The sequence below is a fragment of the Lampris incognitus genome, chromosome 2 (genome assembly GCF_029633865.1).
Source record: "Lampris incognitus isolate fLamInc1 chromosome 2, fLamInc1.hap2, whole genome shotgun sequence".
Classification (NCBI taxonomy): domain Eukaryota; kingdom Metazoa; phylum Chordata; class Actinopteri; order Lampriformes; family Lampridae; genus Lampris; species Lampris incognitus.
Genome location: NC_079212.1, coordinates 111,187,929 through 111,211,833, shown reverse-complemented (window position 1 = coordinate 111,211,833; position 23,905 = coordinate 111,187,929). Strand labels below are relative to the sequence as shown.

The following is a 23,905-nucleotide window of genomic DNA, read 5'->3' as shown; positions in this document are numbered from 1 at the left end:
GTCACATGTACAGAAATAATTGCGTGAAATCAAGAGGCAAGACTTGTTTCTCAGATAAATGTATTTCAAATATATCAGTCATACATTTTGGTATTCAGACGTCACCTATAAGTAGGTATACAGTATAAAAAAAGAAAAAAATAGGAAACCTGCTCCGTAAAACTTTGAAAAACATTTAAGTTTGATCAAATGTCTTCTTTTGGCCTGGCTCTTGGGGAAAGGCACTTGTAGCTCTGCTGTGTGTGCCTTCAATAACTAAGGTTTAAAATATCACACAAAAAAGATGTATAAAAAGTTTAAAAAAACAGCTTTTACATTAAAAAGGGCCACATTTAATAGCCTATCCCGATTTAATAATAATAATAACATCCTTAGTATATTACATATAAGTGCCAACAATGTCAGTAATAAGAGAAAGGTGCACTGTATTTTACAAAGACATCAGATGTAAGTTAAAAAGTGTAGATACATTTGTGCAAAAAAGGAAAAAGAAAAGTGTCACAGTTGTCACTTATAGTTTGGTAATACACATTCCAGTGTCCAGGGTTCAAACCCATTTTCCTCTTTGGGTAGTTTTTGCATTGCTCTTTCTTAGACTCTTGCGTAATTCAGCAGCCTGCGGCTTGCAAGTACTCTCCTCCCATTCATAGCAGTGGTTCACACGGGCACTGCTCAGGGGGCATGCCAGCTCACCCGGGGCCTCAGTATAGTGTTCTATCAGGGCAGCTATGGAGCCAAATTCCGTCTTGCATTTCTAGCAGATGCACAAATGAGAAAAAAAAACAAAAAAAACAAAAAGATATGTCAGAAATGTAAGAGAAACAAATACAATTTACATACATATTTTTGTCCACCTTCCAAATGAATCTCGTCGTACTACTGCCTGCTCCTTTGAGTCTCTTCACGTGATGATGTTGGAAATTATGCTTGTTCTGTGTGTTTGTGGCGTCATTGCAATTTCAATACCTATTTTACTATAAAAAGAAATGTTCCCATGGGGACTTTAGACATAAGCTTCTATACCTTAGAATGAGAGCTTAAAATGCAAAAATTAACTTAAAGAAAAAGTGAGGCAATTAATTTTCTTTCCATAAAATGTATTTGGCATTTAGAATCTTTAGCATCTGGCTGAAAAGCTACTGTATTCTCTATTAATCATAATATTATAAATTTCCCATCAACATTCAAAATCTAAGTGAATGACATCTTGTCACAACCTCGAGCAAGAATTTGCCCTTGCGGGTGTTCTCAATTCGGTGGGTGACCAGACCGGAGGGGAGGCGAATGATGAGGGAGCCACAGTTGCGTTTCTTGGGATGGTAGCACAGGAGGTAGGACCCCAGGACATCCTCTTCAAGCAGGGACGAGCCGCTATCACTGCAACACAACACACAGGCCTCAAAAAGCCAACCCCAATAACTGGATATCCTCAAGCTGGTTAAATCATGGGGAAAAATTTAAGGCTGGGTTCAGTGAAATACATGTTGATGGCACTCACGTTGCAATACCGGCCCAACACCAGACTGCATGTGCCAACGTGTCTTCGGTTTCGGCCAAGCTTGGGGCACAAGTTATTTTCTCTGACACTTTGTCCTTTCCTGTTTCACATACATACAAGAGGAGTAAGAATCGAGAAGCCGACATTATCTCTTTCCAAGAGGTCCCAAAGGCAAGGTATTCTAACAGGCGTGTTTGCCTTGGAAAATGTCCAATGTAATCCCACCTTAAGTAGAGTGGGAGTGAATGGAATGCTTTGGTTCAAACATGGGAATAAGATTAACAAGGCAAACTGTGATAAAAGTTTCTCATAAAACCCAAGTGCTCCAACATGCCCAAGCGTCAAACAAATGTGTAGAGATCAAAAGTATGCAGCTTTTAGTCATCCTCCTTTAACCTATGTGAGACCAACTTAATCCATCACCTTAAAAATGTCTACATTTGAAGAAAAAGTGCACACTTGATTTTACAACACTATAAAGTGACACCACAACAGACCAGTGACAAAAAACCCAGCACCTAAAACTGCGAGTTTTTTCATTACCTAATAAACTCTTTCATTCTTGAAAGTGCTCTTTGAAGACTTGGCCCACCTTGTGGTACGCTGAGTCGCTCCTGGACATTGCGCTGTTTGTGAGGGGTGAAAGTAAAAGAGCGGTACGCCCCTGATCTCAGTTCTTTATTGCGGATGGCTTTCTTGCGCACCAGGGAGGGAGAGGTGTTGATGAAGACCTCCTCCTGGTTGCTCATCTGGTCCTCAGAGGACTTTGAACTTGCCTTCGGATGGAAAAAAAAGAGACTATAATCACCAAATGTAGCCATTTAATCTAAATTGGATTGAACTACTTTATCTTTAAATCATAATAAAAAGAGGGGAAAAAACACCGGAACAAATATTGCTTCCGTTAATCAGCTGTCAGCAGCAGGTGTCCTGCAAGTGTCCCTGCTTGTCTTCAAACAATGGCAGTAGCCCATTGGTGTTTGTATATTAAGAAGGATTTTCAGGTCCAAACCTTGGCCCCTGGAAATAATCCTCTAAAAGGGGCTCTTCTGAAAGACACAAGGGCGCTGACACTGAGAGGGAAGCCATGGTTGAGCAGTGAAGGGCTTCGACGTGGCAGAGGACCAACAGAATCCTCCTCGGCCTCGTCCGGGTGCTTCTCCAGGTAGGAGAGTTGGAAACAGCGGCAAAGCAGGAGGTTCAGGAACTGGGCCTATGGGAGAGAAAACCGTACAGAAAAACAAAGCTTGTAAAAACTGTTCAATATTCATAGATTTTCAGTCAGAGGATGCATTCCACCCCATCACCCAAAGGACAAAAAAAAGCTACAGGGTTAAAGTAGTAAGGTGATCGAGTGGTTAGAGAAACCACCTTGTAACCATTTCATCTCAGGTTTGACCGCCCCGCCCCTACTAACAAACACGACTCTTAGCACTGAGCCCTCAATAATTTACTAACTGACAGTCAGTCTGACTCTGGATGAACATAAGCTATGATTTTATCCAAGTGTGGCGCTATGGGGTGGCTAAGAGCAACCAAGGCTATACCCACAATAAATACTTGTCCACCTGCGTTGCCAACCCCACCACCAGACACACACAAAAAAAAAACAAACATGGATAGTAATTTTTTTGTTAGCAGTCAGGTCATATAACAGTAAGCACATATTGATAACCTGTGTAATGTCAGATCAGCATTCATACAATTTTTACGGGAGGTCTTACAATTATAGGCCCTGTGCTGGCTTCCAGATAATTCAGTAAGTACCATCCAACAACTATCCCATGCAGGAATGAGGGAGACTGCAAAGACAGCTGAAGTAGGCCTGTGATATTTTGTATTCATGTCGACTTCAAATGGGTTTCTTACTAAATCTTGAGTTGTTTGCATTAATAATCCAAATTACATCCACGCAATTTGAGTGCCACTCACCTCCCCCCTTACACCATCAAATAAAAAAAAAATCATCAACCCTTCTTTGGCCATATGATTCACAACTTTCTGCTGGGGTCACTGTTTTGAGTCAAGCAGGGGAGTGCTTACAGCTCTGGCATGCCTGGCCTTGAAGAGGTGGCAGTACAGCTGGACGTCCGGGGCGCCTGGGTTGTGGGATACGAAGGCAAACTGTGCATCGGAGGGACGGGTGGTGGAGAGCGAGACTCTGCGAAGAGCGTGGGCCATCAGAAGGGTCTATACAACCGAGGAGGACAATATATTTTTTTCTAATAGATATTTCTTATTAAACTGATCATTGACCGAGATATTTTTCTAGGCATATGATTCAACTTGCGTTCAGGCAATGAAACCCATTTGTTTTCTCAGAGGGCACCACTTTTCCCTTACCGTCTCATCTTCATCATACATTTTGACGCCTTTGACTGAGAATTTCAGGGAAACGGGCCTCCTCCGCTTGCATGTCTGATGTTTGACAATGGAGAGATATGAGAAAAAGGCATTTTATTCACTAATGTTCTTAGGGGGAAAAATACAAGGATGATATTTCCACAGTGATCATTTTCCTACACTTACCCTGAGTGATTTTAACTTTGAGTGGAGCTGCTCAATCTGGTCGTCCAAACAAGAGTCATCCACAGGAAACGAGCCCACGTACTTGAAAAAGAAAACAAAACACAACTCATGAGGAAATAACAGACGCGTGTTATCACTGTCTTTTGTATTAGTTTAATCTCTGGATGACACATGAGCAAACAGTCATTTGTTTACCTTTGCTGGTCTTGTCACAGTACCGTCTTCCCTGATAGGGGCATCGCCCATGCTGCCTGTTTATGATATAAATATGCAAATAACCAGAAAAAAATATATATATCAAAAAGTCGTTTCAGTCTTGTTTATAACCCTAACCAGCTACAATTCACAGACAAAACGGATGTAAAGTCAAAAACGAAAAAGGGCAGTCAACCATGAGGAGACGCAGCGTTCACACACACACACACACACACACACACACACACACACACACACACACACACACACACACACACACACACACACACTTCCCGGTCGAAAGTAAAGGAATAGGAAAGAGCTTTGAATGAGTCAGCTGCGGGGGCGGACGAAATACTCATAAAACACACGCCATTACGAACAGCTTGCTACGTCTACACACACACACACACACACACACACACACACACACACACACACATCCGTCAAACATAAATGGTCAGCTAAATGGAAAGCTTACATCTGGGACGACAGGTTCAAGTTGCGATAGATGATTAAAAAGAAAGGAGGTAGACGTAGTAAAGCGCAGCAGCTACTCGTTTGCATTCACACACAGCTGCTTATAAAGCAGCTCCACTTCCCCGCGATGAGCTGTAAAACTCCGTCAAATCAACAAACGCGCACACTGCTGCCCCAAACCACTTCTCTAACGTCGAATTCACAGCCCAAGCTCCAAGTTACATACCTCGAACAGACAGAAAGGAAGGAAGGCAACCAAACGTCGGCACATTCGGCTAGACAACAACGTTAGTTTCATTTAGCAGACGCCTTCATCCAAAGCGACGTACATCTGAGAGTTAATACAACACAAGCGAGGATCTAGCCAGGAGACAACGCAAGTAAGTGCCAGACTACAGCAAATTATCCCATCAGATCGGTGTCGAGACCGACAAAGTAATGAAATAGCTAGGTTTGGTCAATGGTTAAAACATTTTCACTCTTCTTTTTCATTTTATTTTAATACCTCAAGTCCCGACAGTTTCTCCACCTCCGACCTCACACAGGAACACCTTGGATGCTGCGGCTGCGCCCTCGGTCGGTGCGCGGTTCAGCCGCGGCTTTGTGTCCCAGGTGTGCCTGGGCGTGTCTTCATTACCCCGACTCATTTAAAGCGCAACACCGGTATTTTTGCACGTTTTTAAATCCATTTTCGACAAACCGCGAATCAGAATCATTTTTGTTGGCCATGTGGGTTTGCACATACGGGGAATTTGACTTCGTGGCCCTCTCAGCGTACTTAACATAGAATAACAACACTATGACACAACAATGCTTACGCTTTACGTTACTCCCGACTATTTCCCGAAGCATTCCACTTGGAGTCCCCCCCCCCCCCCACCCCCAATGTGTTTCTCCTACTTTTCGGAGCAAGGCATCCAGTTTCGGTTTGAAAGTTAACCCGCAGATGCACAGCTTTAGTCCATCATAGCGAATATTTAGCGTCTAGTCTTCTTTATTTTCTATTATTCTTTTTTTGTCAACGTTCACCATTTACGTTGCGCGGATGGATATGAGCTTCGCTGTCACTTGCGCTTCGTTAACTGTCAAGTCACACTGCATTTGAACACAGACCACGCAACAGAATTTGTCTCCGCCAGAAAATAGTCCTGGGGGGGGGGTGGAGGGGAGAGCCTGATTTACAAACAAAACTCAAATGTCTACTTACTTATTGGCGACATGAAGGATTGCCGAAGAAGCAAACTTTTAAGGTGGGTTCGTCACCTGAAAGTTTGAATTGAATTAAATAGGGAAACCCCTCCACCCTCAAATAAGTCATGCGTTGTGCTTTGGAGAATGGTCGGCAGTAATGCTTACCCAGTTTGTTATAAATGAGCGAATCGGCTAAGACCATAGACTGTATGCCTAAAACATGAAAGTCCGTAAATACTATGCCCTAAAAATATCTGAAATTAAGGGCTTATCATTTAATGAGTCATCCTCTCCTTCCTAAAATTTGTTTTTCCAGCCCAACATTCCTGGTGGTTGCACAACTGCCAGTATCCGACTCTGGGTAAGTGAACAGTTTAAAGCTGCAGTAGGTAACACTCAGCTATGTTTATATGGAGCCTAATGTTCCGATTATAATCGGTTTGAAAACCCAAACAGAATAAAAACGCTCCATATAAACACTTCAGTCAGAATAAACAGGCATACTGCAGAAGGGTAGTTTAAAAGTTTTCATAAACCAGTCAAAATAAATGTTGTACAATGTAAACGATTTAACCCGATAACTTTCTGGCTGCGTTGCACATGCCCTGCAGATTCACTTCCGGCCGATGGCCAGCTGACTGTTTTTTGGGTTTTTTTGTTTGTTTGTTGTTGTTTTTTTGCCCCTCTCCCTTGCTTTTCAACTTTTAATAACTTTTAATTGTTTTATGGTTTGCCTGTACTTTTTATGGATTTTATCCAATCTTCAATTGTTGCAAACTGTTGCATAACAAATTGTATGGTTTGGAGACAATGGCACTAAATGAAAATTAAATTAAGCATTTGTCAGTTTCTAAAGAAAAAAATAATTTAGTCAAGGGCTGCTCGCACACAAAAAACACACACACACACAAGGAAAACGTTACAATATTCAAAATGTAGGAAACTGAAATGTGTAAGAATATCTAAGAGTATCAAGCAAGTACCAATAAATCTACAAATATCTAATGAGCAAACCAGTTTAAGCAATAAGAATTATCCCAAGTACAGAGCACAAAAACATCACAAAAGTAAACCTGCACGAAAAAAAAATCTGCAGATAAAATGTCTCTGGTGCTCAAATATTGAGTATCGAGCTGTTGAGAATCGTATAGTATTTAAACATTATATTAATGCAAATTTATGGAGAAGAGTGTCAGGAGTGATTTGCGACAGGTTACCAGCAAGAGTTAAAGGGAAGGTTTACAAGATGGTTGTGAGAGCAGCTATGTTATATGGTTTGGAGACGGTGGTACTGACCAAAAGACAGGAGGTGGAGCTGGAGGTGACAGAGTTGAAGATGCTAAGATTTTCACTGGGAGTGATGAAGACGGACAGGATTAGGAACGAGTATATTAGAGGGAAAGCTCAGGTTGGACAGTTTGGAGACAAAGTAAGAGAGGCAAGATTGAGATGGCTTGGACATGTGCGGAGGAGAGATGCTGGGTATATTGGGAGAAGGATGCTGATATGCAGCTGCCAGGGAAGAGGAGAAGAGGAATGCCAAAGAGGAGGTTTATGGATGTGGTGAGAGAGGACATGCAGGTGGCTGGTGTGACAGAGGAAGATCAGAATCAGAATCATGTTTATTGGCCATGTAGGTTTGCACATACATTATCATTTCACTCCAGTTTTATGGCTCTCTTGGTGTACTTAACATAGAATGACAACACTACAACACAACAATCTTCAAGATTCATTTCCCCCCCCCCCGTCCGTGTGAAACTGAAAAATAACTGGCAAATTTTGCACAAAAAAAAACTCTCTGGGACTCGCCTTGCACCGGCTTCATCCAGTCATAAATTGTTTCCCAGTCTTTGTTGTTGCTGCGTTTCCTTTTCTTTTTTTGTTACTGTCCACCATATTCCGTCTAAATCTGCAGCGATTTTGTGTTGACTTGCAATTTCCCCCGTTGGGCGGGAGCCTGTGGCGGCAAAGACGGTGACGGGTTAACTAGCACTTGACCCACGTGTGCCCAATTTGATTGACATCAAACACAGCCCTGTGACGACAGCCTTCCCCGATTTCTTGGATACAAGCCAGATTTTAGTGAAGCGTCTGTCCTGTAGTGGTTTGACTTTTGAAAACTAGAGCCAATCAAAATGCGCGACATCGTCGCAATATGTGGGACGCGGGGCAAGGGATAATGTGCATGTAACCGTAGCTGCTGAACATCCCAATACAAATCCTGTCACCCCCCCCCCTCTCTTTCTCTCAGACAGAGCGCTTTTAGCAGCCTGGGCTTTTTGTCATTATTTTCAATGAGAGTGAAGTTTTTTGCTCGCTGCACCTCCCGTTTTTCAGCTATATGTGCCTCGTGTTTTTGTTTGATGCTGTAACGAGCAAGCAAATATAGTTGCTGGTGTAGGCTGATTCATACTGCAACATCAAAGCGCAAAGAAAAGACTGTTTCGACTGTTCTCTCCTTTATTAAAGAATTCAATGACATGCTGTCGTAGGGTAAGCCCAGAGCCCTAGAAAGAGAGAGTTATGTCATTGAGGGGTCAGAACGCGAGAGGGTCACGTGGTTCATGTAGCCGCCGAATAGTTCCAAACGAAGCTTGGCGGGTCGTTTAAATGAACTGCTTAGCCGTGATTTCTGGTAACTACTAACCAATATTTTCAGATTTTTACATTTATATATAGATATAGATATATTCCAACGTGACACATTCTATGCGCATGTGTAGGAACATTGACGAGCTATCACGCTTTAAATTACATCGTTAATTTGATTCAAACGTGCTTGTAAAATGGTCATCATTAAAATGTCAGCTGTAGCTTCTTACCTGTAAACTAACCTTTGATTAATGCGAGAAACATACCTTCGCCATAGAAATCCTATTGCCCCGGGTCGCACTGTTTGGAACTATCTGGGGCTCCCATGATGTGCCATTGCTGTTAAATAATCGGCCCATTGACGTCTACGGAGTTGACGTAACTCTCTCTTTCTAGGGCTCTGGGTAAGCCCATTTAAGTCAATTGTTGCGAATTCGGGGGGCAGTCAGGGAACAGCCACAGCCGGGACGCGAACCCGTGTCTCCCACTCCGCAAGCGACAACGTTAACCAGTCGACTAAAAGGTCCGACCCAATAGTCAAGGATCAACGTGTCTACTTATCCATGCACGTTACACTACCCCCCTCCTTCGGGAAGTGCATCCCCGCGCTTCAGCATATCAACGCGCTCACGCCTCTGGGCGCACGCGCTTCCGATTACCTCACGGTCTCAGCATCCCACTTCTCACACCAATTTAGCGAATTGGGGGCGGGGCAGTCTGGCAGACCGTCGCCACAGCCGGGACGCGAACCCATGTCTCCCACTCCGCAAGCGACAACGTTAACCAGAGTGGTTAGCGATGTCTCCCGCGGTGTGGGAGATACGGGTTCGCGTCCCGGCTGTGGCGACGGTTTCCGGGCTGCCCCCCTAATTCGCTACAGTACATTCGTAAAAATTTGAATTTTTCTCATCTTTCCACCATAATTCTTCATGAGGAGAGGACTTCTGATACATTTTGTGGATAAAAAAAAAAAAGTCAACGGAGACTGCAAAAATAAACATCAGCGGAAAACATCTCCAAGTCTTGGGACAAACAGAAACAGGCATATGTGAAACGAGTGCAAAAGAAGGACCACAAAACACAGTTTATCATGTTGGAGATGATGTGCTTCTGTTCAACACGAGGAAGCGAGGGAAGGAAGGGAGGAAGAATCGAGCCTGATTTTTTTTTTGGGGACCCAATGTCATTCAGTCAGTATGCGGCAAGTTTATTACACTGTCCAATTCTGAAGGGGCTACTTTAAAGAATCTCACAGAACGTTGAATCAGTTCATCTGGACACAACGTTTATTGAGAGAAACGTTTCATCATTCATCTAGGTGGCCTCTAAAGTCTAAACTGACTGCAGGTATCCCCACCCTTATAAACAATACAGTTGCATAACGACTGAAACCAACGATCTGTTTCATATACAAATAGGCGTGACCATTAACTAGAGTTTCAACGGCCATGTGTACTATTCACAGAGGATTTGAGAATGTTTGCAATCACAGCCTTGTAAGATGGCGACAAATGTACTGTAACGTGCATGGATAAGTAGACACGTTGGCCGCTGGCTGACGGGTCAGACCCTTTAGTCGAGCGGTTAGCGATGTCTCCCGCGATGCGAGCGATACGGGTTCGCGTCCTGGTCGCGGCAATTGCTGTGGTTTACCCCCGAATTCGCTACAGTACTCTTAGCCCCCCCCCCTCGGTTTAGGGTTGGTTGTTCCCTCTTAACATAGATGGCCTCTTTGACTCCCCGTTCAAACCAAAGTTCCTCCCTATCAAAGATGTGCAAAGCCACATCCTTCAAAGAGGAGCCACTGGCCTGTAGATGGGTGTAGACTGCGGAGTCCTGCCCTGACGCGTTCTGTGTTGTGCCATCCTCTCGGTCAGCGTCTGTTTGGTTTCCCCAATGTACAAGTCATGACAATCCTCCCGGCACTTAACAGCGTACACTCTAGTATTGCTCTGTTTGTGCTGGGGGACCCGATCCTTGGGATGGACCAATTTCTGGCGCAGCGTGTTTTGGGGTTTGAAAGAAGCTGAGACACGGTGTTTGGAAAACACGCGTCTCAACTTCTCCGACTCTCCCGCCACATACGGAATCAGTGGTTTGCACAGGCAACTGTTGTCCTCGTCTTCCTTCGATCGGCTGATGCACTGTTTGGACGTCTTCCTGGCTTTGACAAACGCCCAGTTAGGATAATCAAACCCCCCTTTATTTTCTCCCCAATTGTACCCGTACAATTACCCCACTCTTCCGAGCCGTCCCAGTCGCTGCTCCACTCCCTCTGCCGATCGGGGGATGGGTTGCAGACTACATGCCTCCTCCGATACATATGGGGTCGCCAGCTGCTTCTTTTCACCTGACAGTGAGGAATTTCGCCGGGGGGACGTAGCACGTGGTTGGATCACGGTATTCCCCCCCAATTCCCCCTCCCCCCGAACAGGCGCCCGGACCGACCAGACGACGCACTAGTGCAGCGACCAGGACACATACCCACATGCGGCTTACCACCCGCAGACACGGCCAATAGCCTGGATGCGTAAGATGGCGTCTTTCGACTTCCGACGTACGAGTACTTGCACAAGAACTTCCGGTATGGTTTGTTGAGCGAAGCTTTGTTTTAAGAGAGAGAGAGAGAGAGGGGGGGGGGGGGAGAGAGAGAGAGTGTGCGCGTATGTGAGAGTTCATAATAGTGCGTGTGTGTGTGTGTGAGAGAGAGAGAGTCTGTGTGAGTATGTGTGCGTGTGTGAGAGAGTGCATGATTGTGTGTGTGTGTGTGTGTGTGTGTGAGTGAGTGAGAGTGTGTCCGTGTGTGTGCGCGTGTGTATGTGTGTGTGCGCGCGCGCACCCAAAGTCACTTACGAATATTTACTTAAAGGGTTGAATTTGTAAAACAGTTGTAAGTCTGCACTTGATAGCCAAGAAGTGAAGTCGGCCCGCTGTCCCATAAACATAAACAGCTTCCTGTTTAAACTGCTGTCTATCCGTCACCTTGTTGAATGGAGGTATGAGTGTATTTGGATTAGACATTAGACACTTTATTTTCTTATGCATGTATGGAGACTTTAAGAAGAGTTTGGAAAGTACACATGTATTGGTCATGGCTACCAAATCAAAGTCGCTTTTTACTGGCCGCATCTTCTTAATTTTAGATGGAATGATGAACATGATGAAGATCACAAGCCGTCAGACTCGTCCTGCATCAGTGTTAAAAGTTTGAAACACACACACACACACACACACACACACACACACACACACACACACACACACACACACACACACACACACTCTCTCTCTCTCTCTCTCTCTCTCTCTCTCTCTCTCTCTCTCTCTCTCTCTCTCTCTCTCTCTCTCTCTCTCTCTCTCTCTCTCTCTCTCTCACACACACACACACACACACACACACACACTCACTCACGCACACACAAACACATATACACACACACTCACGGACGAAATTAAAATTTCGGACGGATAAGTTAGCATGATTATTCAGTAGGACGTAAGCATCCGGTTGTACCGGAAGTTCTTATGCAAACAGACACACCCATAAGTTCCGCAGCGCGATATTAATGCACCAAGCCTATTGGACGCCCGATCAAGCCGGAGGCAACACGGGGATTCAAACTGACGATCCCCGTGTTGGTACGCTTCTCGGACGCCCCTGGATAACTACACTAACCAGGGCCTGTTTAATGTGGGATTTCTGCCCTTGCCCGGCCGCTGTGTCGGTGGGGACGTTGTCAGCTCGGTGGTACAGCGTCCCGATGACTGCTCTGGATTTTGCTCCAGTGTAACGTACACGAATAAGTAGACACATTAGCCCTTGGCTAACGGGTCGGGCCTTTTAGTCGACTGGTTAACGTTGTCGCCCGCGGTGCGGAAAATCCGAGTTCGCGTCCTGGCTGTGACGGTCCGGCCGGGCTGCCCCCCGAATTCGCTACATTCGGATCAATAGGCTCAGTAGCCCTTTGCTAACGGGTCAGACCCTTTAGTCTACTGGTGAACATAGTCGCCCGTGGTGCAGGAGATACGGCTTCGCGTCCCGGATGCGGCGTCCCGAGCTGGCTCCCGAATTCGCTACAATATCCATTCGTCCTTCTTTTACTCCCCTGTTCGAAAGGAAGAGTTTTTTCTGGAACCCCTCAATTTTGTCTGAAACCAAAAACACGGTGCTGTTTCCTCCTTGCATTGACATATTCAGCTGATTCGACTGATCAAATATGTCTGATAAATAGGCTAGTTTTGCACAAAAGTCATCATCGATGTAATGCTCTGTCAGAGGGGACTGCTTCTCATCAAGAAATGCATGCACTTCTTTTCTCAGTTCAAACAGGCGATTAAGCACATGTCCTCTTGAAAGCCACCTTACTCCACTATGATACAAGAGTTGCACATGATCTGCATCCATTCTCTCACACAGAGCAGCAAAACATCACGAGTTGACAGCGTTTTTTTTTTTTAATATAGTTGACAGTTTCACAGCCACGTTCATGACGTCATGCAGCTCTGGTGACATCTTCGTAGCCAGATTTCCCAGCTGTAAGAAACAACACGTCCACTTCGCCTCCGGTGCCCTCTCCTGGATTTGCTTGACAACACCACGATGTATTCCTGTTGTAACCAGGTTAAAATTAATGTTTTTATTTTATTTTGTTTGAGTATGAAATATCACCAAATCATGTCTGTGTGCTGTTATTTGTGTTTACTACATTTTATTTTATGTAATTATTTACTTTTATGTATGTTTTATAACGACCGTCATATACTTGTACTGTCGCTTTAAGAGAGAGGTCTTGTGGGTACACGGAAGAGGGAACGCGGGAGAGGCCATTTTTGTTTTGTGGGAGGAGTCTCAAGCAGCGATCGAGCCGAGCCACGCGTGTTCCTACCGTAGCACAGGTTTGCTGATTGAGGAGAACGTAACCTTGAGTATCCCTGTAAGAAGATACTGCAAGCTGTGGGATAAAATACTTGTTTATCCTTTCTTACATCGGAGTCCCGTGGACGGTTTCTCCTTCTAACGCACACGAGTGAAGTCCGGGCAGTGGTTGAGCTTCAACCCCCACGTCCGTAAGAAACACCGCTCCCCCTGGAGGACTGGACGTTTGTCGAAGGGTTTGAAACCAAAATAAATGGCAAGGTGGGCCAAATAGAGTCCTGTGTGTTAAAGTGTGTTGTTACCTTCTACTAATGAGACGTTACAACTCGTTTCAACCCCACGGAGCTATAAACTTTAATAATAACTTCGGCACGTAAGGTTATGCATCATGCTCGGTCCGTTATTCCAGGTGCAACAACCTAACCGACCCCTGTGTAAACAAGGAACTAAACAATGGTTCCTAACAATAGTTCCTATTGTTACATCCTTTCTCTTTTCAGTTTCTTTTTTTTTTTTAGAACCTTTAATACATTTGCACAACATTTGTGATTCACTTTTTTTTCTTTTTCATTCATGCCCCCCCCAAAGTCCATTAGTGCTACAGATCCATTCATCTATGTGAGGTCACAAAGTCTTTGTATCGCTGCGGCTGCACAACAGAGCGGCCTGATCTGGTGGTAACAGGGTTGGCCCTGTCACCAGTGTCCTTGGTTTTGTTTCCTGCTAAGACACTGCGAGAAGGAACACTCTCTGAATGTCCGGGTTCAACACTCTCTGGCTGACTGGGGCTGCTGATCTCCATGTCCATAGTGTCAGTGAAGATTGCCCCTGGTGCATGCCTGAGGTGTCTGCGATTTCTCCTGATGACACCACCCGTGTGCAGCTGGACCTCATAGGATCTCCTATCGACCGGCCTCAGCACCTTGCCCACTCTCCAGCCAGTGTGGGGTGCGAGAGGCTGAACTCTCACACATTCACCTGGGGCAAGCGTGTCCAAGTCTTTAGCCGACCTGTCGTAGTATGCCCTCTGCCGTTGTTGGTTATTTTGTAAATCCTGTTTCACCTGCACAACTTTCGGCTGTAACAGGCTTGCCTTGGTTGGCAGTAGTGTTTTGGTACGGCGACTGAGCAGCCGCTGTGCTGGTGTGGTATCAGTACCCTGTGATGGTGTGTTGCGGTGGTCCAGAAGGGCGAGATAAGGATCCCGTCCAGCAGCCTTGGCTTTGAGCAAGAGTCTTTTTGCGGTCTTAACAGCTGACTCAGCTTTGCCGTTGCTTTGCGGGTAACCTGGTGATGAGGTTTTATGTTGAAATCCCCACAGTCGACTGAACTTCTGGAATTCTTGTGACAAATACTGTAGGCCATTGTCCGAGATTACAATATCTGGGATACCTTGGCGGGCAAAATGAGCTTTCAGCTTCCGTATCACTGTGGTTGACTTGGTATCTGCCAGGTAATCTATTTCCCAAAAATTTGAGAAAAAATCAACAATTATGAGGTAGTCTTTGTTTTCAAACATGAACAGATCCGTGCCCACCTTTGCCCACGGCCTGCTTGGCACATCATGTGACATTAGTGTTTCTTTTTGTTGTTTAATGTCCATTGATCTGCAGATGTCACACTTTGCTATATATGATTTTATTTGGTCGTTCATGCCCTGCCAATAGACACACTCCCTAGCCCTCCGTAGGCATCCTTCCACACCCAGATGTGATGCGTGTAGGCGGCAAGTGATGTCTTTCCTCAATGCATCAGGGATGACAGCGCGCTCACTCCTGAACACTATTCCATCTTGGTGGCTTAACTCCTCTTGGAATGAGAAGTAGGGCTTGATTTCCCTAGGTGTTTTTGACTTATCGTCAGGCCATCCTTGCTGCATCATTTTGATGAGAAGCTGCAGTGTTTCATCCTCTTTTGTGGCAGATCGTATATCATGTAGCCTGTCTGCTGCGATAGGTAAGTGTTGCGCCATGTTGACAGTCTCTAGTTCTGCATCCGGTGCACTCTCAGGAAGATAAGCTCTGCTCAGAGTGTCTGCTAGCAGCATGTCTCTACCTGGCACATATACTACATCTAGATCATACTTTTGTATGCGCAGCATCATTCCCTGCAGCCTTTTGGGTGCACTTAGTAGAGGTTTTCTCACTATTGTTTCCAACGGCTTGTGATCACTTTGCACCGTCACTTTTCGGCCGTATGTGTACTGGTGAAATCTTTCCATGCTAAAAACCATTGCTAAGAACTCCTTTTCTATTTGTGCATACCCACGCTCTGTTTGAGTGAGTGCTCTGCTTGCAAATGCTATTGGCTTACCCATCTGCATGAGCGCTGCGCCTAAACCTGTGTCTGAAGCGTCACACTGCACTGTGAGTTCCTCATCTGGGTTGTAATATTTCAGTACTGGGACCTTTGCTATAGTCTCTTTCAATTTGAGGAAAGCCTCCTCATGCTGTGCTGTCCAGTTCCACTCCCTGTTTTTGTGTGTCAAATCTCTCAACACTATGCACTGGTCTGAGAGGTGGGGACAAAACTTGGCTAGATAATTTACCATACCTAGCAGCCTTTGCACTCCTTTCACATCAGTCGGTGCCGGCATCTTCTCAACGGCAAGCACTTTCTCTGGATCCGCCCTGAGTCCATCAGCCGTCAGGCGGTGTCCAATGTATGTGGTCTCCTTTTGTCTCAGCTTGAATTTGTCTTTGTTCAGCTTGATGTTCTTTTGTCTGCATCTTTCAAGAAACAGTCTCAGTTTTCCATCATGGTCACGCTCAGCTTCCTCCTGTGTTTCCCCTTGGCCTGTGATCAGTACATCGTCAGCTATAATGTACAAGCCCGGTACACCGTCCAGCGCTTGTGTGAGCTTTCTCTGAAAGATTTCTGGGGCCGGACTTATCCCCATTGGCATCCTCAGCCACCTGTAACGTCCGAATGGAGTGGCAAATGTTGTTAAATAGCTGGACTCCTCCTCCAGCTGCACATGCCAGAATCCACTCTTGACATCACACACTGTGAACACTTTTGCTTTTGACAAGTCCGGTAAAATGTCCTCAATGGTTGGCAGTGGGAAGTGACTGCGCTTTAGAGCTTTGTTCAAAGGCTTGGGATCGATACACACTCTTGGTTTCCCACTTGGTTTCTGTACCACCACCATTGTACTGATCCAATCTGTACTGCATTCCACAGGTGTTATGATCCCTCTTTGCTGTAGGTCCTGTAGCTCGTCCTTCAGTGGTTTCATCATGGCGACTGGGACCCGCCTCTTTGGCAGCTGTACTGGTTTCACTGTGCTCTCCACCTCTATTTTGTATTTTCCCTCGAGGCAGCCATCGCCAATGAACACATCAGCATACTCATCTTTAATTTGTCCCATTATCCACTGTCCTGTTGTTGTTTCTGTTGTGACAATACTGTCTATTGTCATGATGTTTTCATATTGCACTTTTATCAATTTCATGGCCTCACTGGCTCTCCTATCCAGCAGAGGCACTGTACCAGCTGCATTCACCACCTGGAACTCTAAGCGATATAGCTTGTTGTTTCTCGGGTTTCTTATTTTCACTTTACATTTTCCCAGTGGTTTTAATTTGGTTTTATTGTACATTACTAGTACACTCTTCGTGTGTTCTAATTTGGCATCTGGATTCAGCAGGTTAATTGGGATGATATTGCAACTGGCACCACAGTCTATTTGGAATTTGATCATGTCCTTGCCTAGAAGCATGCCAGCATAGAGAAGCTGAGTTTTCTTCGTTTTCTCAGTTTCTTTTACACAGGTGATAATATCTTCATATTCATCACTCTCAGATTCAGTTGTTATTTTACTCACATATTTCTTTTTCCTTAGTTCCGGTTTTACTCTGCATTTTGCTGCAAAGTGGTTCTCTCTTCCACACTTTGTGCACTTCTTCCCAAACGCTGGGCACTTTTGTTTACTTTTCTCATGCGTTTTTCCACAATATCTGCACTCCACAGTGTTGCTCGTCTGTTTCCGATACTGTGCTCCTTGCACTGCATGTACCTCTTCCACCATCGATCCCGAGATGGTTTTCACATTGTCCTTTGAGAGCTCAGCGGCTCTGCAAAGCTGCAAACATGTGTCCAGTGTCAAGTTTTTCTCTCGGAGCAGTCTTTCTCTTACGATTGTGTTGTTACCTCCACACACAATCCGATCCCGAATGAGCGAGTCTCTCACTGTCCCAAAGTTGCATGTTCTTGCCAACACTCTCAGTTCCATGACATAATGGTCTATATTTTCACTGGTGCCCTGGTTTTTTGTAAAAAAACGATAACGTTCCACAGTCTCGTTAACGCTGGGGTCGCAGTGATCATCAAACTTCTCGATAACGTCATCTAACGTCCATGCATCCTTCGGTGTGTCGCCCAGTAACGTGTCCATAAGTTCCCTGCCGCTCTCCCCGACAAGATAGCTGAACAGTTTCACCTTCTGTTTGTCATCGGCGTCAGCCCTGGCTAAATCCACATACAGAGCAAACTCGTCCCTCCAGGCCTTCCATGTCTTCGAAAGGTTGCTTGAGTCCAGACGTAACGTTTGCGGTGGTTTAAGCCCATCCATGTCACACGGCAGTCTCACGCTAGCAGCTAATGCTAACATATACTGAACGTTGCTTAGGAACACTAACCGCTCTCCCGCTCCTAGAAACTTTTCCGCACCAAACTTCAAACCGAGTCGTCCGCCGCTGCCACCATGTTAAAGTGTGTTGTTACCTTCTACTAATGAGACGTTACAACTCGTTTCAACCCCACGGGGCTATAAACTTTAATAATAACTTCGGCACGTAAGGTTATGCATCATGCTCGGTCCGTTATTCCAGGTGCAACAACCTAACCGACCCCTGTGTAAACAAGGAACTAAACAATGGTTCCTAACAATAGTTCCTATTGTTACACTGTGTGTCCCCCCTCCTTCCTTGATCATGATGATGATGATGATGAGAGACCGAGGGCCCCCCACAACACCTGGGGCCCCACCCAAAATAGAACACAACGCAGAGCTAATGATGAGAGTGACGGGCGTGCAGCAGGCTGACCAGCATAGAACAGCATAGGACTGCCCCCGTTACACTGTCATCGATGAGGCGCCGTCCGGTGCAGACACCGATACAATGTTTCCAATCTAGTCCTTTTCAGTGAAGTAATTATCAAGGCAGCGGAAGCATTCACCTGCCGTGGTTCTGGTGGGAAGCTCTTTGCAAAAAAGTAGATCTTCGTGAAAATTACCGACCCAGCTGTATCTCACAAAAACCAGCAATCAAGCTTCATTGCTAACGTCAGTGGACTCGTCTTGCCCCTTTTCTCTCCAGAAGTTGCTTTCGATGTCATCGCTCATATCAACAATTCTCCTACTAACTTTGTCGTTCGATAGTGGCACGGTCCGGATTTTCGTTGCCGCTGCCTCCCCCAGTAACTCTCGGCACATATCCACGGCGCTAGGCGAGATGAGATCCTCTGCGACTGTCAATGCTTTCTTGCTAGGAGCTACACGAGCAGCCACCAGGTAAGTCGCTTTCAGATCAGCTTTTGATTGCGTTGTTAGCGTACTTATGGCTTTGTGTTGTGCTTGATGCCCGTCTCGCTTCCTTTGGAAATATTATTTTGGTTTTCCAACACATCTAGGGTGTTTTGTGTTTAAGTGTCTCTGCAGCTTTGATGGTTTTAGTGATTCATTTGAGAGGACTTCACCACATTCGACACATTGTGCTTTTGGCTCTGTATCACTACCTGCCATTGTGAATCCAAACTTAATGTATTCAGGGTCGTATTTTCTGACCACACGCTTCGGTATCTTAGCTGTTGCAGAAGTCTCGCCTCCATCACCTTTTCTCTTTAAAAACAGATGCTTTTATTTTACTGTAGTCGAAATAAAATACAAATGCTTGCTTGCGCTCTCCTTCAGACACCGGAACTAACAGCGACAAAATGTTTGTCTCTAACTGATGACGTTCGAGTCCTGTGCAGTTATTTTCATTATTTATTCATTTAAAAAAGGTTGTGTATTTTAATTAAATATATATATTAACACAAATCCCTGGGCCATTTAGGTATTGTGTAATTAGACGCGAAATCACTACTTGACAGACAAATATTTTCATTCTGGCTAACTATTTGGGCAGTACCTTCGCGGCCCACTGGGTGGTGCTCTGCGGCCCACCAGTGGGCCGCGGTCCACCTGTTGAGAATGGCTGGTTTACGGGAACCTACAGTTGAAAGGCAGAAGATAGCTTCAGATAATAATAATAATAATAATAACATATATCTAATTTATTTATTCATTTATTTTTTGCAGGTTCAGTCAAACTCTGAGCCCAGATTTAGGAATGATTATATTAGTATCCTGTATGATGCAAAATCAACTTTATTTTTACTTTAATTTTTACTTTAATTTCTTCCGATTTGTGAGACAGGTTCAAAGACGGCCGATATTACGGTCTTGTGACCGAAGATAAACTTGGACAAAAGTCTGACAGTGTCAGAAATTTCGGATAACCATATCGCACTGTGACTCAGCAGCAACTCGACGCAGAATCTTTGTCGCTAAACACAAACAAACTGTTAGCGTCTGGGACCCCAAATGCGATGGGTCCAACAAAACCAGCTAAAACGACTATTGAAAGGACTGCGGCGACTATTGAAAGGACTCGACTCTTGCTTGGCGTCATGTTTTTTTTTAACAGCACTTTGCGTGTATATATATATATATAAAATAGTCACATTAATGAACTTACAAACATTATGAGAACAATCAAGAACATAAATGCCAGGGGGTGAAAATAGATACAACAAAATAAGTAAAGAAAAGAAAACTAACTGAAATGCCAAGCAAGGCTATCAATTCTGTTCCCATAACAAAAAGTCATTAAATAAAGTCAATGTTTTGTACAGCATTCTTGTTAAAACCTTGTTGTATCCCTGTAATGTCCCGAGTCTTTTGTGAAAACACTCTAAAGAGGAGTCCTTTTAGAAAACTTGCATGAATGTGAAATTTTGCCAGAAAGGGAATGAGGTTGATCACAAAAGCACCTTTTCTTTTCAAATTCCAAATCTCTCACATATTTAGAAAGAAATCGGATGTGTGAATCATTTTAAAGGAAAAAAATCCTTTAAAAATGATCCACCTGTGAATAATTTTAAAGGAAACCTCCATTACTTTGTTTGTGAGAAGATATCTATGAGATAATGTCCAACTTTTTTCTCCCATGGAATATTCTGATCAAACTGGGACCAGTAAGCTACAACAACTCCCCATGAAAAACAATACGGACAGCCTGATTGTTTTGTATGGCTTCAGTGAAGCAAACCCTTCCACACATTGTTTCATTTGGATGTACGAAGGGAATAACGAAAGTACCTTGAGTACTTTTGTTTAGTACTTTAGAATTGAGTACCTTGCAATAAGGAAATTGAACCACTGGGGATAGCTGCCATCACTATAGCAAATTCCTTGGGTGTTACAGGAAAAGTAAAATGTACAATAAACTTCTCATATGTCATGAGATAACCTTGAGAGTTCAGCAGCTGTCCTACCAATAAAATATTTCTATCAAACAAGTTACTAAAGAAAATACTAAAGGCAGAGCAGGTTTGCTGCATTTATTAGCTTTTTTCCTGCCATCAGGATAGACGGGAGACAGTCCATCTGTACTACTGTCTTCTCCCTCCATCAACCCCGGAGTCAATATACATTAAAAAAATAACACAACGCAGAGCCGACAGACAGTCTATTGCAGTTATTCCGTAACGGTGTGGAGAAAAGTTGTGCTTGTAAATCAATGTCCATGCCAGTAAGGCTTGCTTGTGATATGCTGATAGTTTAAGGGGGGGTTTGTCAATTTGATTATTACACGTTAACAAGAAGGCAAGACCCCCAACCTTATTGAAGACAGTTCTAGAGATAATGCTCCACATGGATGCGCTGTTAGACAAGAAGTACTTTAACTAGTCAATCTTCAGAGTATAATTCATAGAAGAAAAATCCAGAAAATCTAAACCACTATTCTTAATACAGTTATAAACTACAAATTTCCTGATACAGTGGACTCGATTTTTCCATAGAAAATTAATCAGTATTTTACCAGTGGCATTAGCAGTTTTTGTCATCCAAAAATACAGATGAAGCAATAAGCCTGGATATTCCCTTAGTCTTGGATATAAGAGTACACACTTTTAATGATAAACCTCTTCGTAACCACATATTAAATTAATGTTTTAATTTATCAATCATTGGGTTGTAATTTAAGGTAACTCTGTCCTTGGACTTTTTAGTTACGACAATCCCGAAATAAATTACTTTTTTTCTTTTACAGGAATGTTGCAAATTGACACCTCATTACAGTTTTTCAGTGCAAATAACTCACACTTATCCAAATTCAGGCATAAACCTGAAGCTCTAGAGACAGTAGTCTCTACTACTACTACTACTACTACTACTGCTACTACTACTTTCAGCTGCTTCCATTAGGGGTCACCACAGTGGTTCATCCGTCTCATTTCTTGCTGTCCTCGGCATCTTCCTCCGTCACACCCGCCACCTGCATGTCCTCCCACCATAAACCTCCTCTTTGGCCTTCTTCTTTTCCTCTTCGCTGGCAGCTCCATATTCAGCATCCTTCTGAATATACCCAACATCTCTCCTCCACACATGTCCAAGCCATCTCAATCTTGCCTCTCTTGCTTTGTCTCCAAACCGTCCAACTTGAGCTGTCCCTCTAATATAATCATTCCTAAACCTGAAGCTCTAGAGAATAAATCAATAATCTTTATAGGTGATTCTACCTGAGAGGCATTTTTGTTGTATCATCTCATCTGCCAACTGACTTATAAGAAGATATAGATACCTTCTAACCTACTGGATTTAATATAATGGCAAACAACCTGAGCCACCAGGAGGAAAAGGTAAACAGAAACAGGGCAATCTTGTTTCACCCCTCTCTGTAGAGAAAATCTTTGAGTTGTCCCATGTTTTAGTTTAACCGAGCTATTACCAGTAACACAGAGAATTTTCATAGCATTACAAAAATATGTCCCCAAACCAAAGCGTTCTAGGCAAAACAAACAAACGAAAAAAAAACACAAAAAAAAAACAAAACGATGTTTTATGGAGTCAAAAGCTTTGCAGAAGTCCTGGAAAAATATGAAACTTTTGTCTCGAATTAGTCTATGAGGACTAAGACCAATCTAATATTATTGTTAATGTCTACCGCTCAAGAATCCAGATTAATTTTCACCAATTATTGAGTTTGAGACCTTTTAGCTAAAATAATAGCAAACACTTTATAATCATTATTGAGTAAAGTTATTGGTCTCCAATTGTCCAGCAGAAGCAGATCTTTCTTTGGTTTGGGGATTAAACATATTACTCATTGTGTCATTGTAGTTGGAAGAGAAGAATTCTGGATAATTTCTGAATAGACCTTATAAAGAAATGGTGTGAGTAAATCAGAGAATAATTTTTTAAAATTCAGTAGTGATACCATCATTACCAGGCAATTTATTGTTTTTGAGTGAATGGATGCCCTCCTTAATTTCACCTTCTGATATTGGAGCTTCACATGATAAACAGTCCTCCTTACTTATAGGATCATATTCATCAAGATGTTGACTAAACAAAGTAAAGTTACTTTCATTGAACTTTGATCTGCATAGATTAGAATAGTAATCATAACAAAATTTAGATATATCATCTGCATAATCAGTAAAAGACCCATTAATTTCAGCTGTGACAAAATATTACATTTTACTCTTTGCTTTTCTAATTAAAAAAAAAAGCTCTCTGTGTTCCAGCCATTTCAACCTGGATCTTACAAATGCCCCCTCGGCCCTCTCTATACAAGTCATCTGCAACTCTGCAAGCCTAACAATGCGTTTATCCTCTGGTGGCAAATTTGTGAGGGAAGCAATTTCAGAAACCACCTTCTCCTCCATGGCGTGTCGGCCTTTGACATAATCACTTCCATACTGCCTTGAATATTTACCACATTCATATTTTAGGAGCTCCCAATTACAACCAAACAATCACCCAGCTTGTGCTTTATTCCAATAAAAGGTAATAATCTGTTCCAATTCCATTTTAACAATAGCATGTTTTAGCAAAGAGTTATTCATTTTCCAGAAAGAGCAACCTCTGATACTACCATAATCAGATACAAGTCTGACATTAATGTAGATGGCTTTGTGGTCTGTAAGTGGAGTTGCCATCACCTTGACAAATCCTTAGGCAAGTTTTTAGAAACAAGCCTGTAATCTAAGCATGATAGAGCCACCCTGTTGCTCCAAGTATAAACTCTGTCAATTTTAAATTCCTCTCTCCATATATCTACAATATCAGATCTATCCATGAACAGCTTTAAAGAGGAATTTTGATTAGAACTTTGACATGGGGGCCACCTGTCAACAGCTTCATCTAAAACAACATTAAAGTCTCCTCCTATTAGCAAGTAAGCACCTGGATATTTAGATAGCCACTGTTTAAGCTTGCATTCTAGGTCCATTAGTAGGACATCATTACTAGACTTTGAATTATACCC

The 23,905-nt window shown here is 43.5% G+C and overlaps 1 protein-coding gene across 4 annotated transcripts; it reads right to left on the bottom strand.

Annotated features, from left to right (window-relative positions):
- Window positions 1-50: 50 nt before the first annotated feature.
- On the bottom strand, window positions 51-6,072 carry sh2d5 (SH2 domain containing 5). Of its 4 annotated transcripts, XM_056272763.1 has the most exons (11): window positions 6,059-6,072; window positions 5,910-5,965; window positions 4,223-4,278; window positions 4,028-4,108; window positions 3,842-3,916; window positions 3,542-3,688; window positions 2,511-2,711; window positions 2,091-2,274; window positions 1,499-1,598; window positions 1,218-1,377; window positions 51-754 (listed from the first exon to the last, which is right to left on the bottom strand). In XM_056272763.1, the coding sequence occupies exons 2-11, from the start codon at window positions 5,920-5,922 to the stop codon at window positions 548-550; spliced, it is 1,224 nt and encodes a 407-aa protein (XP_056128738.1). In that variant the 5' UTR covers window positions 5,923-5,965; window positions 6,059-6,072; the 3' UTR covers window positions 51-547. The 4 variants fall into 4 exon arrangements, with proteins under 4 accessions (XP_056128738.1, XP_056128739.1, XP_056128740.1 ...); XM_056272764.1 differs by lacking the exons at window positions 5,910-5,965; window positions 6,059-6,072 and adding an exon at window positions 5,208-5,293; XM_056272765.1 differs by lacking the exons at window positions 5,910-5,965; window positions 6,059-6,072 and adding an exon at window positions 4,929-5,094.
- Window positions 6,073-23,905: the final 17,833 nt, after the last annotated feature.